Below are 18,328 nucleotides of genomic sequence, written 5' to 3'. Positions count from 1 at the left end.
CATATTTAGATAAAATCAGTTGTTAAGTAGCAGCCTGTAATACTTTTGCCATTCACAGTACAGCACATGCTTGCAGCAAGCTCAATTAGTGCGTCTATCCCGTGGTAAGATAAAAGTTAGGAAACTTTAATGCTCCGTTAAACTCCTCATATCAACACATTAAGTACAATAAATATAGCCGTGCCTTTTTCTACCCATAACCTTAGTCCTCAAAAAGCTGTTCTTTCCACAGTTGAAGCTAAAAGAGTGAATGAAAAAACAAAAATGACGAGGAGTTAATGCTGAGGCGGCCGAAAATGAGAGACAGTCGCAGCACTCAGTTGTAACACAGTCTGGCAAAACACTAACAAAGGAAATGAGCAAACCACACAGCAAATAACAGAGTTTTATTCAACACTCTGGGCCCCACTGCTTACATCTGGGTGCCAACTCCCGTCACTTACAAATAAACGAATTTATGATAAATATTACGCACAAATTACTACATTTGTCTAGACAGGACATTATTGTAGCTTTACTTACATGGGCATGACCGAGTTCAGTTTTCATAAATATGTATATTGGTATATGTCAAACATTTACAGCTTCCAAATTCGCACTTAGGATTAAATGGCATGAATCAGTAAATAAACTACATTTCTCAGTGTAAAACTATACATATGAGTGGGACTTCCCTGCCAGATAAACCAAACTCATTTATACTTCCTTCAAAGAATAACTTTGTTTTCAAGAATTCAAAAATGTTACAGTTGAATTACAGCTGTAACATTTTTAAATTGAGTTCAAATAAACATGGTTGTGTGAACTTTTGTTAATATGTCATTTGTTCTCATTACACTATGGTTATATGTTAAAATATAGTGTGTGTCTTAGCAATATGGCCCTGCCACAAGGGCCATACACTCCAAAGTAAACTGAAGTATTCTCAAGCAAATAGTGGGTTTGCAACTGAATGGAACCGCCAGAAAGTAACAATGCTTAGCAAGCCTCTCAAAAACACCTGTATAAACTTTATTCTAGAGTAATGTTGATTATATTCAGACTTGTATGTTAAGACTATATTCAATGCTTCAATTGATAATGTCCTGTAGGTACAACAGGTTGTTCTCTACAACTACCTCAGTGGTTATTCCGTTTGCTTTTTCATCAGTTTAATTTTCAGTGTGTAATATTCCTCTTGCAGCTTGAGGACTGCCTCTTGTCTTCTTAGCACAGACATTTCCAAATCCATTCGCTCTTGCAAAGTTGTGCAGTGCACTGCGGGTGAAGAAGAAGAGCAGAGAGTATCCAGGTGTTCTGCAGAAGCAGCAAAGCCAGCAGCATGATGAGTGCTGAAATGCACTGCAAGTGATTTTGAGACGTTAGTAAAATCATTCATTTTTTGTTCTGCTGGAGAAGTGGATGGATCTGGATATGTGGGGAGCTCAAGCTCTCTCAGTGGATGTTTGTTTGGGAATCTTTCATCTATTCTGTGCTCATTTCCCTCTTCATCACTGCTGAAAAAAAAAAGATTGTCAATGATAATGTTTGACAATAATATGTATTCCATCCTTAAAGTAGTTAGTTCATCCAAATTACAAACAATACATATATGTTTTCACTTCCCTCTTGTGGTTTAGTTTTATTTATCCAGGTTCTGAGATTACACCTTTGATTTTGTTTTTGTTGTGCTCCCAGCACTGATAAATTAAATATTACACATTTAATGGCAGCAACTCTTTCCAGAAACCATATTCTTGTTACTCTAAATAATCCACAGAGCTCACTGTGAACAGTTTTTCCAGGGACTATTTATTTGTCCCGATGCTCCACTGAAAACTGTTCACAGTGAGGTTTGTGTATAACACAAATGTAACCAGGACATTAATTTGAAGTAAGTGGGAAAATACTGAATGCTTGTTTTGTAATTGGGATGAGCGAATATCAATAACATATTTTCAATAAGTTACTGTATATAAAGTTATGCTTTATTTCATTCTAATAATCACCAAATAAAAAAATGAATCACCTGTTTTGTTGAGTTTCCATCAACTCTGAGATTGAAGAGTCTTCTCTATCGTGTTGCAGCATTTCTGAGAGGTTCATTACAGAAATCACCACTTGAGTCACAGTACTGAACTGTTCAACGGACAGGCCTTCTATAAATGAAAAGTCATGTCATGCATTAATAATAAATAGAATACTATGTATTCAACTCAATCAGTAATGATGTGGATTTGCATATTTCTTCCTCAAGGTTTGTAACTCAAAATGTATTTTTCTGCAGCCATTCCCACTTAGCCACCCTCAAGGTGCCGTTTCACCAGTCTAAGATTGCAGATTTAATGATAATGAGCATTAAGACTTTTTTCTTGCTAACAAATTTTCCTCACCTGTGCCCACTTGCCTTCTCTGTCGTCTGATCTCCTCCCTTGACTTTGCCAGCAGATTTTCCCACTTTTTGTTACAGTCAGAAACTGTACGCTGAATCTGTGGAAAGGCAGTGTTGATGGATTGGGCTATTTCCTCCCAGGCTTGTCTTTTATCCTGTATTGAAACGCCAGAGCTGCACTTCCCTCTGATTGTGTCTTTCTTCTCCTGCATTAACTGAGCAAGAAGAAGACACTCCTGGTCTGTCCAGTTAGGTCTCCGCTTCCTGCTGGACATCCCTTCAATAAGTTGTAGGGGCATTATTCTGGCAATGACAGACACATTTTGATTATATCCAGCCTTCAATTGGTCCCTTATACATACATATATAGCAATTGCATACAGTGCAGAAAACACGACTAGATGTAGTTATACAATTAAACACAATAATCTAACTGAAAGGCAAAACCTTCAACCTAAGTCTTTTTTTTAACTTAAGTTATTATATTTAAGAGATTTTCTTTATTTTAAGATTTTCGCTACCTGGAACCCAACCAAGGCGAAGAGTAACTTGATTGCAGGTCAGACCTTTGCTGGATGTGAATACTATGAGCTACAGTACACGGTGCAGTAAATAATTACTGGTAAAAACCTTAAGGTAAAACGTAAGGATTTCTTCTCCGTCTCAGGGAAAATCCACAACGTCGCAGGACGATGACGTCGTCACCTGGTGACGTGTCAGTTTGTTTATAGCGATACCCGCGCTGCAGCTGCACAGACATGGCTGTGGATATAACTTTACTTTTCAAAGCCAGTGTCAAGACGGTAAAAACGAGGAACAAGGCGATAGGAATAGGCTTTGACTCTACCAAAGATGACATCCTCAAGAGGAGCGGACCCAAGAGTGGCTTCTCTCGGAAGGCGAAAGAAGTGGTGAGTGTTTCCTCAAGCTAACTTTAGCTAACTGGGGCTAGCATCGAAACAAACTGACTTTACGTGTACTGACAGCTGAATACTGGCTTGTTTTAATGACGTTGTTGCTCGTGCTGTATTGTTGAAGCAGCCGTTAGTCTGTGGAATGTGTACAGCAGTTTAGACAATTCAATGTGTACGAGCTGTTCAGTTAAGGCCTCTCTCAGCGGTGTAACGTTATATATCATTAGACAACTTTATTGAATGCAACGTGAAGTAAATGGGAGTTAGGAGTGGGCAACAATGGATACAATCCCCTATCCCAATCTATGTTATTTATAACAAATTAATGAAATATCTGACACATAATGGCACTTAACTACATTGATGCTAAAATCATACATAAATCCAGTATTGCCATAAAGCAGCCGTGCGTATTTATTTCTAACATTGCCCAATACACCCAGAGATATTAAATATTAATTCATATTAATTCAAACCTCTGGTAGCTGACATATTTATATAATATTTAAGTAGATATCATCATCATCATCATTGGCCAACCCTAATGGGATTCTTATATCTTATTACTGCTGTTTGACTCTGTAGGTTTAGTTGGAGGGCGTTGATGTGTTGATACACGTGTCAGCTGTGTTGTAATTTACTGGTCTGATTGAGTTGTTCTTATTTAGCCTCCTCATATTTAGTTCATGGTGCATAATAGTACACTATAACCGCATGAAGTGTCCCAGTACTGTCATGTTTGAGGTGCCAAAACTGATTCAATCAGAAAGTATTTGCTGTAAGTTGGTTCAGGGAATTCAAGGACAACACAGCAAAATATAACCTGTCATGGCCTTGTGAATGCCAGCAGAACAGGATTTCTATGATATTATTCATGTTCAAAAAACAATTTCCCAGTTTTATACAGAAGAAGTATTAACCTTATAGTCTTGACTACTTTAATCCTTTTCAGAGCCCTCATTCAAACCGGAAACCATAATCATATTACTCAGAGATTCAGAGCTTTATTTTCTCCCTGTGAATGCGTTAGTTATCTACTCACAAAGGAAATTACTTTTCCTTGAAGTCTTTTCGTGATGCTCTGTTTTTTTATAAATCAAAAATGAATTATACGTGTTCAAAACAGAGTAACTTTTCACATAGCCAGTCACAGCAGCCTTCCTTTGTCCATCTTTCACTGCGTCATTGCTGGTGAGGCTGGACCGTTGTGTTGGCTTTTAATACACTCTGTCTGTTGCAAGATGTTTACATTACATTTATGCAAGGTGCTCACTGTTCTGGCGTAAATGTGCATTGCAGTTAGCAAATGGGGCATGGCTTGAGACTAAAAATCTTACAGTTGCCTATTCAACCCATTTGGCATATATTTACATCTTGAACACATGTGATTCATTCATCACATGCTTTGTGTGCAGTGCTGCCTGTTTGTATAGCTCATATCTGGACCCACTCACAAAGCACTGAGGCATTGATGTTCAAACTAAATTTTCTGTCTCAGACATGGCAAAAAAAGTCCTCTTCTGCCTTGCTAGCGTGCTTTGTTACACGCCTGCTTGACCATTATATTCCAACAACTTAAGTTAGTGTACTTCTGAAGGAAAATCAATTCCAAAATGTCATCTACTGGGCACAGAGAGATAAAGATAACTGAAATATAATAGCACTCTTAAAAAACACTATTTTTACTTCAGTCAGACTACAGGAATTTTCAAATCCTGCCCAGTGTGGGCAGTTCAGGATAAGTGACTGCTCTGCTTGAGATCTGGGAAGACAAAAGCTAAGTTGTTAGCTTTTTTAAAAAATAAATCACATTGGGCCAACTGGCCAGACTCAGCAGTTTTATGCCCAGAATATTTTGTGCCAACTGTCAGGTCCGAGTGCCACTGCTCCCCCAAACATCGACAGGCCTAGATTCTGGGCTTTGAACCGACCGAGGAAATTGCCCAATGAGTTCTAGACTTTAGGCTGCGGAAGCAGAGACATTACTTATAAAGCTAGCAAAGAGCATTGCCTTCACTCTATTTAGATTGAAAAGACGAGGCGAGTTTTTCTTATAATGTCCTGGAATAATTAAAACAGGTTTTCAATCTCAGACAAATGTTCAGCTGTAGGTTGTATTCACATCGTCAGCAAGGACATTTTTATTTCAGTACCTCTGTTGAAAGACTACGTAAAATTTCACATAGCTTCAAATATATATGTGAAGAAAAGTTTGAATCTTGATCTTAAAAACTTGGCAGAAGGGCCTTCACTGGTGTTTAATTAGTTGTTGAAAACATCTCAAATTGTATTCTTCCACCGAGGTACGGAGACATCATCAATGGTTGGCAGTAGGTAGTGGATCATTGGGAACTACAAGGCTTCACTCCTTGTCACGAGAGTTGATCCTCCGCCAGAAGACCTTGGCCTGACATGAATATCGTACACATCGTAACACAAACCTCTTCAAAGGCACCTTGAAGAACCACTTTACGTTTCCCTCGGGGAGTCGGGACTTTAACTTGTACCTGATGTCTCCAACCATCAGTCTGAGGCGAACACGAGCCTGGTCACAGCAGCTCTGCACAACTAGGTTTTTGTTATGTTCTGTTACATTTATATTAGAAATGGTGGTTTAATAAAAGCAGTGGTGCTGATTCAAAGAAACCCAAACCTATCCTGTGGTGCCGGCCCTCTGCCCCCCCCCCCCCAACCGCTGTGTCCCTCACGCTGCAGATATAATCTCAAACCATCTCGGTGAAGCAGCTTTTGTAGAAATTGAAATTGCGAGCTTGGAATGTCCAGACTGCTTACAGTTATGTCGCGGTTTTCACCCGCAACTTGACTATCAATTCTTTTCTGTACAGACTGACATAGGCAGCATTTTTTTTGTGCAAGTCCCCTCTTCACATGTACGATTCCATAAACATACTGCAATAACATTTTCTTTCGGCTCTCGGACAATTTCTCGGGGAAAGCCGATCCTCCCAAGAGCCAGTGATTAAAGGTGGAAGATCAAAACAGAGAAAATATTAAATTAGGTCCCCAGTAACAATGTTGACGGCCGGCACCTAATGCACAACAGATGTGGGTGCCCTTCAAGACATGCATAACTCTCCAAGTTCCCACTGAAGCTTCACAAAAATAGAAGGGAAACATCAAAGTTGACAAATACACAGTGGTCCTGTGAGTCTTTTTCCTGCTCAAAAAGCAGCTCAAAGAGAAAGGAAATGTAGCTTCTTCCAAGGCAACAAAAAAAAGGCTTGATTGACTAATAAGAGGGCCTGTGTTTACAGGGTGGGGTTTGGTCAGGGGAATCTTTTACCTCATAGGGGGTCGGTTTGGGGCACTGTGATCTCCATTTCACTGCTCACCTCGTCTCTCTCCGCAGCATGCTGCCCTTCTCGAGTTTAAATGGAGGAGGTCACTTTAAAATTGGTAAATTGTGTGTAGAAAATAGTGCTCGGCTCCCCACTGTGCCTTCAGTATTGGTATTCCAAAATTGGCTCCTTCTCACGGTGTTTTCTTTGAAACCCTGAAAGTGTGGCCATCGGCCAGCACTTAAAAGTATGTTGTGCTGATAGGGGGGGGCTCTTCCCTGTGACTACTTTCACATTGAAATAGTATGCTTGTATATTCTCAAAACATTTAGGTTAGAATCTGGTTTACTTTATATTTTTGTCCGTGATGATCAAGTTTCCAAGTCCAAAATGGTTCGTTAAACATTTGGGATTTCATCAAAGTTACGTTTTGGGACTATACGGCTCCAAATAATGTCTGATTACAAACATGAAAGTCAACTATTTCCCCCAATGAAGTAGACTGGGATATGTTAAATCTGTGACGGCACACTCAAAGATGGAGACCAAACTCTGAACTGTTTTTTTTATGATTCTATTGACGCTGTCATGAAGCTGGAGCATGTTGGCAGATCTTTGCCACAGCAGCAGATGGTATACAGCAATTACATTTACAAGTTGGCATTAATGCCGATCATTTCGGGAATAAAGTTCACAAGTGTGGAAATCTAAGATAAGATAAATGAATCATTTATTAATCCCACAGGGGGACATTTCCAGTTACAGCAGCTAAAGGGATAGTGCAACGAGAGGCATTAGAAAAAACAAATACAAAATAATTAGTAAAGATATAATAGATACATATACAGTAAAAAACTAAATCTAAAATCTGCTATAATTGTAGATAGACTGAGTGGTTGACTTCACATTGTAGAATATATAGAATATTGATCTTGCACAGTGGTAAATAAAGATATCATTTGTCAGTTTTTGGTGTTGATTGTGTCGTCTGATAGAAGCAGGAACATTCACACGCCGCAGGTGAAGCAGCCTGTCACTAAAGGGGCTGCCCCGTGCTGTTAGAGTGTCCTGCATGGGGTGGGACATGTTCTCCATCAGGGCCGATAGCTTAGCCACCATTCCCCTCTCTCCCACCACCTCCACTGGGTCGAGGGGGCATCCCAGGACTCAGATGGCCAGTCTGCCCATCTGTCTAGATTTGTCTCTTCTTAAATAAAAGTTATTGTTGGTCGAGTAACAAAGTTTAAACACTAATGGTAAAAGCACAAAGCCTGTAGCTAAAATTTACCAACGTGAATATTCACAAAATAGCCTTACAAATGTCCGTTATTATTTCAGGGTGTAAAAAAACAATCATCCTTATTGTGAATAAAAAGCTAAACCCTGACTTTGTTATGTTGTGAATTGTGAAACCTGCTGTATTTTTAACTCGGTGGAAGTGTGCAATCTGTAATTGTATTTAACATTATTTACAAAAACTCGGCTGGATGGGTAAATGCGTGATAATCTTTAATCTTTTCCAATCCCCCCCCCCCCCCAAAACATTTAAAAAGTCCCAAACTTGGCACACAGGTTAAAAACGTCCTCACATACAGCTGTCAAAGCCGGGACTATACTCTATCAGGACTCCGGCCATGGGGAAGGGATTTGCAGGGATCACCCTGAGATGAACGCGCTGCTAAATGGTCTCTTTACTAGTTGGCCTAATCTTTGCACTGTTTTCCCATGAAAGCCGGGCAAATTGAATTTTGAGGCATCCTGTCAGGCCTGAGCGCGAGCTTTGTTATTTTGCTTCAATGCGTGCAACAAAATGCTTTTGCCTGATTCGTGACATGAAAATAAAAGAGGAAAAAAGTGGTGAAATGCAGATTTACAGATGTATGTCGAACTCTAAATCCTAAGACGGACACCGGATACTCTGCAGACTAAATAGTTTAAGCCGAACAAAAGTAATGTTGAGCTCAATAGACGAGGCTCAATTTTAAACATTTAAACACGTAGGACGACTAAAGCAGCAGCTGTTGACGCTTTTAGAAGAATGCTGTCAAGCTTTTGTTGTTACGCAATCTGAAGCTATTGTGATTTACAATCACTGAAATACTACCAATGCAGATGATAGCAGGCGGCATACTTGACCCTGACACTTCAAAACACAGAGCCTGAACCATGAAACAGATGTGTGCTCCTCTACTTAAAGACGGGTGGTTTCTTTTGTTCTAGATTAAGATATTAGTACAAGACATGGAGTATTGATTATGTATAGTCATTTCAGGATCATGACTACACAATATATCCATGTTTATTTATCAGTATATTCAAAGCATATAATATTTTTTTTAATCTTTGCTGTGTTCAAAGAAGATTAAAAACAACAATGTAACTGCTCAGCTGCAACAACCCATTGACTTGCATGCAAAAATAAGGTGGTTGCTGATCCACTGCAAGAGACATCATCCCAACCTAAATCAAAGATGTGTGCAATTTTATAGTTTAAAAGAGGAAGTAAGGCTTGATGTGTGTATGGGGATTTTGGAGCAAATCAGCTACTGTATATTGCGGTATTAATACAAAAGTTATCTTAATTCTAGATGGAGACACTGAATGAGAGGAAGGGAGGGAGTCTGTTTATTTACCCGATATATAGACTGTAAAAAATGTCCTGATTATTGAAATTAAAAAGTTGACATTTTGTATCCATGTATGATCTGATCAGAAATGAACAAACACCACGACTGTGTACAAGCGCTGCTTACTATTTATGAAAACAAAGACCCCGTTCATGAATAATATTAAAAGTCTTCTTTGATGGCACTTTCTTGTTTGTTTATGGAGCCGAGTAAAACGTTCGTACTGCGAGAAGACAAAACTAAACCCATTAGAGAGTCAGACATAAACATGATAATAAAAGCAGCATGTGGCGGAGTCTTCTCCACTGAAGCATCCTCTCTCTATCAGGCCCATGAACTCAAAAACACAACATAGCATGGCGTCAGCGTGGATCGCCCTCGGTCAGGACACACAGGGTCTTAAACCGATGCGGAGCGGTCATCATCCAATTCTGTCAGTTACCTGGATTTAACGAAACAAAGAGCCATCCAAGCTCTTTAGAAAATCTGTTAGCTAAGCCTTTTCTCTTTTCTTCCTCGTAATAATCCCCCCTGATGGTTTGTTTGGGCTCAATCGGGGCTGGAGGGGAAACAGGGGAAAGGAGAAAGTGAGGAGGTAAAGTGGGGGTCTTTGATGATGACGAGATTAGACGTAGCCCGGCAGACTGTCTCCTTCTGCCGTCGCTGCGAGCTCTGCCTCTCACACACACACACACACACACACACCTATGCCGGTTGCACGTATTTCACACGCACGCACACTTGCGTATAGCTACATACACACGTATACGGTGAGCCACATGCACAAGGCCACCCCCTTCCTCATTGTTGAGGAATTACTTGCTCTTTAGGGTCTTAAGTTACAAGAGCAATTGATCCCTCTGACCCCCTGCAAACCCTTGAGGTTGTGCTGGGAATCCGAGCTCCAATGTATACACACAGGAGACAGCTCAACCCCCAGAGCAGCACTCTTGACACTCCCCGGCACCCCCACAAAACACACACACACACACACACACACACACACACACACACACACACACACACACACACACACACACACACGTGTGCACGTTTTCTCTCTTTTTTTTGTCTACTGTCCCAATGCTGTGGATTTAGCACTGCCTGCTGGTCAAAAGCTGCAGTGCAATGGACAGAGTTCTGCAGGCAAATATATTTTGTACATAAATAAAAGGCTGAAGCCAAGTACTACTTGAAAGTATAGTTTATTGTAAAAGATACATTAGTCATGCCTTGTAGCGGGTTGTATTTTCCACTTTGTGGCAGGCCAACTCTCAAAACAGAGAGTTACTGAAACTGAAAGAAACACGTCTCCACTGTGGTTTATGTAGTTTTTCTTAGATAAAGAGGTCGAAGGCTAATATCATGACAATCTGCTACATCTTTAGCACTCAAAGGCCTGGGCAAAATTAGTCTCCTTTTAAAAATCGAATAAATACATTGACCGGAGTTTTACAAATTGACATTAGGGCAAGAAATTAACGTTTATTTTCATTATCCATTAATCTGCAGATAACTTGTTTTTATTGAGTAACTGTCAGCAAATATTAAGCAAGTTCCCCATAAAAATTCTTGTGTTTTTCCGACGCACATTCCAGACACCAAAAATATTTATTTCACCGTCATAGACGAAGAAAAACAAAAACTAAAAAATGTACTGTCGAGACAATGGAGCCTTTTTGTTTGTTTGTCATTTTTGCTTAAAAAAATGCAAACAAACATTATTATCAAAATAGTCAATTAATTTGTGTTCTATTGGCTAATTGATTAATCGATTAATTATTTCAGCTGTAGATCACATTAAATACTTTAGGTTAGATTCAAGTGTTTGATCTTGGAGGTGCGATAGATGAAGCACATACTAACACTATTTCTCAATGAAACATCTGACATTTGTCTCTACTGTAAGAGACATATTGGAATGGCTGAATGCATAATTTAATTGCTGAAGAAAACTAAAAGATGTCTAATTTGTTCTAACCCGCTGGATCACCCAGGACATTTGGGCTATATTGCCGTAGTTTTATCAATCTTGCAGGAGTTCGCTTCAAAGTTCATTCACTGAGGCACGACATAATGGATAATGTTTTGAAAGACTTTGAACCATAATAAAGGTTCTCTTCTCCCCTGAACCTCCCTCTAAGCCCAACTGCTCTGAACAACAATTAACTCTTGACCTCAAATAATTGTATTATTACAAGGGTCGGCTTGCCTTAACAGCCCTTTCCTGAGTTAGTGCCCCACAGCAGTGACGTACGTCACTGAATTACCTTCTAAACCGAAGAAGGAGTTCAACGTTCATAACAAATTGCTTCGCTCTGTTTGTCTTGACACCTTCTCTCTGCATCGAGAAACATGTCATTTTTTTTAAAACGTCGGCTCAAATAAAACACCTCTTCAGGTTCCCGTGACGCTCGGAACGAATGTTTAGAGACATTATTGGACTGCTGGTGCCAGGTTACCCCCCTTACAGCCAAGGCAATTTGATAATTGAGGTTGTTAGAGTGTAAAAGCTGAAGGCTGAAGACAGTGATGTTATGCTATCAAAATAATCTCCCCTGCTCTGGGGTCGCTGTCACAGTCAAACTCATTGTGTCAGTTTTCAATCCTCAGCCTGTCTGAGTTCTGTCTTCTTCTGGATCCAACAGAGCCCGCTGTGTGCATATTCACACCCACTTGCAGCCTGCCAGCAGAGCTCTGTGGACAGGGAAGCAATTTGGTCTTTTTTAATATTTGACCGAATTACAGGAGCAAATATTGGATTGAACCAAGTTTCCTCTGGTTTGCCTGTGCACACACGCTTTGGACATTTTCTCTGTGATAAATAGTAACCGATCGTGAATTTAAAGCTTATTAGAGATAGCTCTGTCAGTGCTCTGTGTGCCGCCGCTCATGGTTTTATTTATGAGAGCTGTTTTGACGAGGAAATTGCTGGTTTGATTTTTGCATGTCCCTGACTTGATGACTTGTCAAAAGCAAATATTGAGAATTCACAGAGACAGACAGACAGTGGTCGCCTGTCACATCCAATAAATACAAAATGCTGCGTGTACTCTGGCTCTGTCTGAATGTAGTCGGGAGAAAATAGTTTCCTGGTACAAGTCTAAAAAAACTCTTTCTTAAGCCGTGTTGACATGGTTGACATATGTGAAGGGGCATCTGAGGCGTAGCATTTAAAGAGACTCGTTGACACGAAGGTAATCAAGTAATGCTTCTTCTCACTTTATCTCGGCAGATCTCGAACATCACCAAGCTCAAAGACTTTCTGCTACAACACAGGAAAGATTACGTGAGCGCCGGAAGGTAAGCCACGCCAAACAGTCCCAGTAATCCACCACAATCAACAACAGCAGCCGGTAAAACCCTTCAAGGCTGCAGGGGAGGCCGGTAAAGAGACAAACACTTTGATTCTGAGTCAATTCAGAGAAGGTCAGGAGTCAGGGCTACTTGAAGGTATCGTCAAATCTGTCTCGTGTGTGTGTGTGTGTGTGTGTGTGTGTGTGTGTGTGTTGTCTGCTGGCACAAGGTCAGCAGCGAGTAGGGTGGTCTGTGGCGGCAGGCTCCAGTCTAATTGTCTGGAATAATTGAGCTGCAAGCAAGTGAAGAACAAATCACGCCCTGGGACTAATCCAAGGCCCCCTCTGTGTCCTGTAGGTGTGGGTGTGTGTGCAGTAGCCTCTCTTTCGTTAGGTTTGTTGATGAAGCCTCAGCAGAACCGATTAACTAAACATTAGAGATGTCAATGGGTGGAGTGCAGCAGTATTTAGTGGTGGGAAAATCCATGAAGAAACCATCAGTTGTGCTATATGTCTCGTCTGCAGTCAGCCGCTCCTGTCTTCCAATTTTCTTATCAACTTCCTTTTTCCTCCTTTCTTTGACTTTGCCTGACAGAGTAATGAAACACTATGGATTAAACTAAACTCACTTCCAAATGTTTATCAAACTAGTCAATCTTTTCTAGATCAAGTATGGCTCAGGTTAAATGAAAAGCCTAATTGATGGTGCCTTGATTGATTAGAATATAATGTTTTAACATGTTATGAGTGTAACCAAACCTGAAATCCTGCTCTCGGTCACCGTAAGTATGGTAAAGGATGATTTGTTCAGCTTTCATCACTGCATCGTTGTTTATTCATGTTTGTTTTATTTAGATGAATCTTCATTATCAATTAATCTGTTGATTATTTTTGTCTGTAAGATGTCATTAAATAGCGACAAATGTCCATCGCAATTTCCCAGAATCCAATGCCATTGTTATGTCCAACCAACTGTCCAATTCAAAAAGTTATGAAGATGTAAACCAGAAACTGTTGGTATTCATGCTAATTTATAAAAAAGCAATTCATCTCTGGTTTTATCATACGTATATATTCCTAATTCAAGTTCTTCCAGTTTTATTAAACCAATCAAAGTAATTAAAAATCCATCTTTACACCAGAATAGATTATCACAAGCCCTTTACAAATGTTATGTATGGATACAACATATGTTTGTTCTTAAGGAGTATTGTTGTGTGTCTGAAGTCCACTAGAGGGAGACAGTAAGTCTCAACACTGTCTGACAGCGAGGTCCTCTGTTTGTGGAAGCTTTAATGTTCAGAGGTGGGCCTGCCGTCCACCCAGTGCATGATGGGATTGGTCTCTGTTCCACATGGATGTGGGGGGTGCAGAACGTGGTTGAAGTTAGACATGAATAGTAGGGAGGGGCAAGGCATCTGTAAGTATTTAGGCTACTTATAGTAAAGCTGTGCTCTAAATAGTCTTTGTTTGGATAACAGTCAAATGTTGAGCTTTGGATACATGCCCACAAAGTATTTAAACTTACTGTGATTGTTCTTGTGTGTTTTACAGTCTCATCTCGTCAGATCTAACCCGTATGACGGACAATGAACGAGACCAGATTGACCAGGATGCTCAGATCTTCATGAGGACCTGCTCTGAGGCCATCAAGCAGCTACGCAATGAAGGTGCATGCTTGTTTAAACGTGTAGTACTAAGTGGAGAGCAGGGCTGCCTTTCAATCAGAGGGTTGGTGGTTCGATTCCTAGCTCCTGCTCTGCTAGTCTCATGTCAATGTGTCCTTGAGCAAGACACTTAACCCCAAAATTGCTCCCGTAGCTGCGTCTACAGTGTATAGATAGATACTGAATTGTCAGTCGCTTTGGACCAAAAGCGTCTGCTAAATGACTGTAATGTAATGTAATGTACTAGTTTAGAGAGATCATTAGAAATGTAAAGTATGCTTACAGGTGATAGTTTTGTCTTGCATTGACTTTCAAAACACCAGCAGGTGGCTGGAAACACACGTTTTTGTCTGTAATAAGAGAATGTTTTAATGTCACAATAGCGGCGAAGCAAGTGACATCAGCCCAGATAAAGGAGCACAGAGGGGCAGTGCTGGACCTCATTGAAATGTATCTGAGAGGTAAGTTTATGCAACTCATTACAATTTAAACCGTGTGCTCCTATGGAGTGTTTCGTATGCATCCATTGACTGCATGGCAACATCACGTGTATCTATGTTTGTTTTTAAGGAGTATGTAAGCTGTACTCTGAACAGAGAGCCATCCGAGTCAAGAGAATGGTGGACAAGAAGAGGCTGTGAGTGTGTGTGTGTGTGTGTGTGTGTGTGTGTATATATATATATATATATATATATATATATATATATATATATATATATATATATATATGCATGCATACTTCATTCACAACATTTATTATTTACTTTTAACAACTTCCTCCTGATTCACATGACTCTGTGTTTTCAGGTCGAGACTGGCACCAGAGCACCGCAGTAAGATGCAGAAAACGCCACTGGTGGAGCCCACAGAGGAGAAGAATGTCAAGGAGGAAAGTCCTGGTGAGTCAGTAAGTCCCCTGAGACACTGGGCTTTATTTCTGTGGCGGCACAAGCAACCCTGCTACTTCATGTCCGTGCTGTACTGACTTCTTCTCTGCTGCTTTGGTATTTTTGTGTATTTAGCTATATTCTGTTCCCTATAAAGTAAAGTGCATTCTGTGCACGACAAGAAAATCAAATGATAAAGAGAATATGGGACGAGTGATGGAAATGCACTATGTAAATATAAAATGAAACACTTAGGCTAAACATAGTTAACCCAGTAAATACATTTGCTCATGAATGCAATTTTAAATAAAGCAGTCTGTACTGCATTAAGGATGGGTGGGTGAGTGAGTTCTTTACATTGTATTTAAGTTCTTCCCTTCGTTATTTACATTTCTACAGACAGCTGAAGGCAGCAGGGCCGATCTTTCATCTGCAGCGTCTAATTTAAAAAGTTCCATGCTGCAGCTCTGCACCATTAAGCCTGAAGATTCATTGTGGGTCCTTGATTAAAGCACAGCCAGTAACTTTTAATATGCAGGTTTATGCAGTCCGAACCATCAGGTGTTGGGAATTCAAATGTAGAGATGTACTTCACATTTCACGGTAAAAAGTTTAAGATAAGATTTCTCAATATAAAAGTTCCAGGTCCTCTCGACATCACTTCACATCCTCATCTATATCTTCATCCAAAAACCACTGGAACAGCTGCATGTGTCCTCAACTTCGTTCCAACTCTTCTGGCAACATTAGCGTTACACTTTTAATTATAAAATGGCATTATGATGTCCTACAGCTTGATTATGACAGAAAAGATTTTGGTTAACTTTGACAGTAGTGTGTCAAAAAGTCTTCATTGTCATTATCTCGTTAATAGGATTATTAAGTGAACCCTGAATGCTGCTTTGAGGCATTACTTCCTCAATCTTATTATCAAATTAAGCGACAAAAACTGAAGGATCAACTTTTGCTGTACTCATTTTCTACAAAATGTAAATGCACATAATTGCAGTTGCATTAATGCTTTGTAATATTGTGCAATGTTTTCCTACTTTGAGAAGTCCATCTAAATAAATCCATCTAAATAACTGCTCAGGGTTATATTTTCCCTTTCAAAGAGAATTAGCAACTTCATGAGTGGTTCAGATGAACAAAGTGAACGACTGAGTAAGTGGTGACAGACACATTGTGACCTTTTCCTTCCTGCAGAGAAGAGTGTGTCGGAGGTCCTGGACAACCCTGTCAACCTGTGGGAGGAGGGCCGAGTGGAGGACGAGCTGTCTCCTGAGGAGATCCAGATGGTGAGGTGTCATCATTATTCATAATTCATGTCGTACTGTATATGTAGATTTGTGTGATTCGTGCGTGTCTCATGAGAGTACAGCTATACTTAGACAACTTCTAAATGCACAGGGACTCTTTAAAGCACACATTCATTGCTTCAATGAGAAGGTTTTCAATGAGAATGACATTTTTTGATGTCCAAATTACAATCTAATTTGGACCTTTTGAATTAGCCAATTCAGCTGATTTTCTAGAGGGGACCCCCCCTCAGAAGTTTGTGGTTAAGGTATAGTGTAACATGCAGTGTATTGTAACGTCTAATTGTCCCATGTCATGTTTAAATGCTAGGCATCTCAACATAGCCATACACAATTGATGAAGATGTTTCATTATTGTGTGTTTCTGTCTAGTTTGAGCAGGAGAACCAGAGGTTGGTGAGTGAGATGAACAGCCTGGTGGATGAAGTGAGGTGAGTCCAACTCAGCACACACACACACACACACACACACACACACAGACGTTACTTTCACTTTTTTCCTAAACCTGTCACACATCTGTATTGTGAATACAGATGTGTGACAGTGGTGATTACTGGTGGTGATCCAGAGATCCATTACACCGCCCTAGTGATTGAGATGCCAGGTCAGCAACACAACAATTTTGTGAAATAGCACACATCCATCCATTCAGGATTATAGTAACCCACGGACAGGTGTTTGCAGGTGAAATTGCTACCGTGGCCAGAGAAAACTAGCTTGTTAGTTCCAGATGGGACAAAAATGGTTCGATGGTGACAATTGCATGCCCCTGTAATACTAATACCACCTGAAAGTGCTTAAATAAGCTAGACACTCTATTGTAATGGGATATGTCGCGCATTTCTTTTGTGCATTTCAGGCAAATCGAGGGGAAGGTGGTGGAGATCTCTCGACTGCAAGAGATCTTTGCCGAGAAAGTCTTGCAACAAGTGAGCGGAGTTCCTTCCATTGCATTCACTTGGATACTTCATTTGGAGAAGAGCTTTGATTTAAACTCATTGTCCGTTTCACTTTCCGTTACAGGAAACCGAGATAGACAGTATTCATCAGCTGGTTGTGGGTGCTACAGAAAATGTCAAAGAAGGCAATGAGGATATACGAGAGGTACCATCACTAATCTATTCTCCATGTGGTGTTCAAACTTTATATTATGTTTTCCATTGGTTCATGTTAATAAATCTGTAATGAGCAACTTTGTTTATTTGACAAGGCAATCAAAAACAACGCTGGCTTCCGGGTGTGGATCCTGTTCTTCCTGGTCATGTGCTCCTTCTCGCTCCTCTTCCTGGACTGGTACGACAGCTAACACAACTAGCCAGAATGGACTCTCTATTCGACAGGAAACCGTCTGGCTCTGGCACATATTGGTTATCTCATAAAGAGGTGATGATGCCAACACTGAGACTGAATGTACAGTTTACCATGATGGAGCTGGTGTGCAAAGTGCTCTTCGTGAAGATTCTGTGTTCAGGTGGACATGGCAGTTCGTCCTTCCCCTGATGCTAACTATCCAAATAGTGTTTATCCAGTGCTTTCAGGGCTTCAGTGTTTAATTTGTCCTCTTTTAAGTGTTTTTATAGCTGGACAGTCAGTCTTTCTTTGCCACTAAAAGCAGCGATGATGGTTTGATTGACTGAAAAAAACATTAATTTCTCGTCCCCTTTGGAACAGACTGAAGGATACTGTTTAGACTGGCATTACCATTACTTGCGGTCTCATGCACACTATTTGAATAGATTATACATTTGTGTACATAAATGACACGATGATAAATTATACTTCACTGTCAAATCCTGATGAATGTTTTGCTTTACAGGCAATTATGGGCAGCAGAGCAATTTATTCGATATATCTATCACAGCATAACTGTACTGACACACCATTCACATTCTAGTAAAACTAAGCAATTGTCTTAATTTAATTCTGTGTGTTCTTGCTTTACTTGAGG

The 18,328-nt window shown here is 40.1% G+C and overlaps 1 protein-coding gene and 1 pseudogene across 1 annotated transcript; one reads left to right on the top strand and one right to left on the bottom strand.

Annotated features, from left to right (window-relative positions):
* Nucleotides 1-1,114: 1,114 nt before the first annotated feature.
* Nucleotides 1,115-3,038, bottom strand: LOC137879716 (myb/SANT-like DNA-binding domain-containing protein 4; annotated as a pseudogene).
* A 45-nt stretch (nt 3,039-3,083) lies between these two features.
* stx18 (syntaxin 18) lies at nt 3,084-18,301 on the top strand. The gene is made up of 11 exons (XM_068720423.1): nt 3,084-3,282; nt 12,447-12,514; nt 14,062-14,177; nt 14,558-14,635; nt 14,745-14,811; nt 14,982-15,073; nt 16,268-16,359; nt 16,753-16,811; nt 17,240-17,309; nt 17,404-17,484; nt 17,591-18,301. The coding sequence occupies exons 1-11, from the start codon at nt 3,130-3,132 to the stop codon at nt 17,684-17,686; spliced, it is 972 nt and encodes a 323-aa protein (XP_068576524.1). The 5' UTR covers nt 3,084-3,129; the 3' UTR covers nt 17,687-18,301.
* The last annotated feature ends 27 nt before the right edge of the window (nt 18,302-18,328 follow it).

The sequence above is a fragment of the Cebidichthys violaceus genome, unplaced genomic scaffold (assembly GCF_023349555.1).
Source record: "Cebidichthys violaceus isolate CVI_PGR_0920_01 unplaced genomic scaffold, fCebVio1.0.p SCAF_25, whole genome shotgun sequence".
In the NCBI taxonomy this organism is placed as follows: domain Eukaryota; kingdom Metazoa; phylum Chordata; class Actinopteri; order Perciformes; family Stichaeidae; genus Cebidichthys; species Cebidichthys violaceus.
This window is presented reverse-complemented; position numbering and strand designations above follow the sequence as displayed.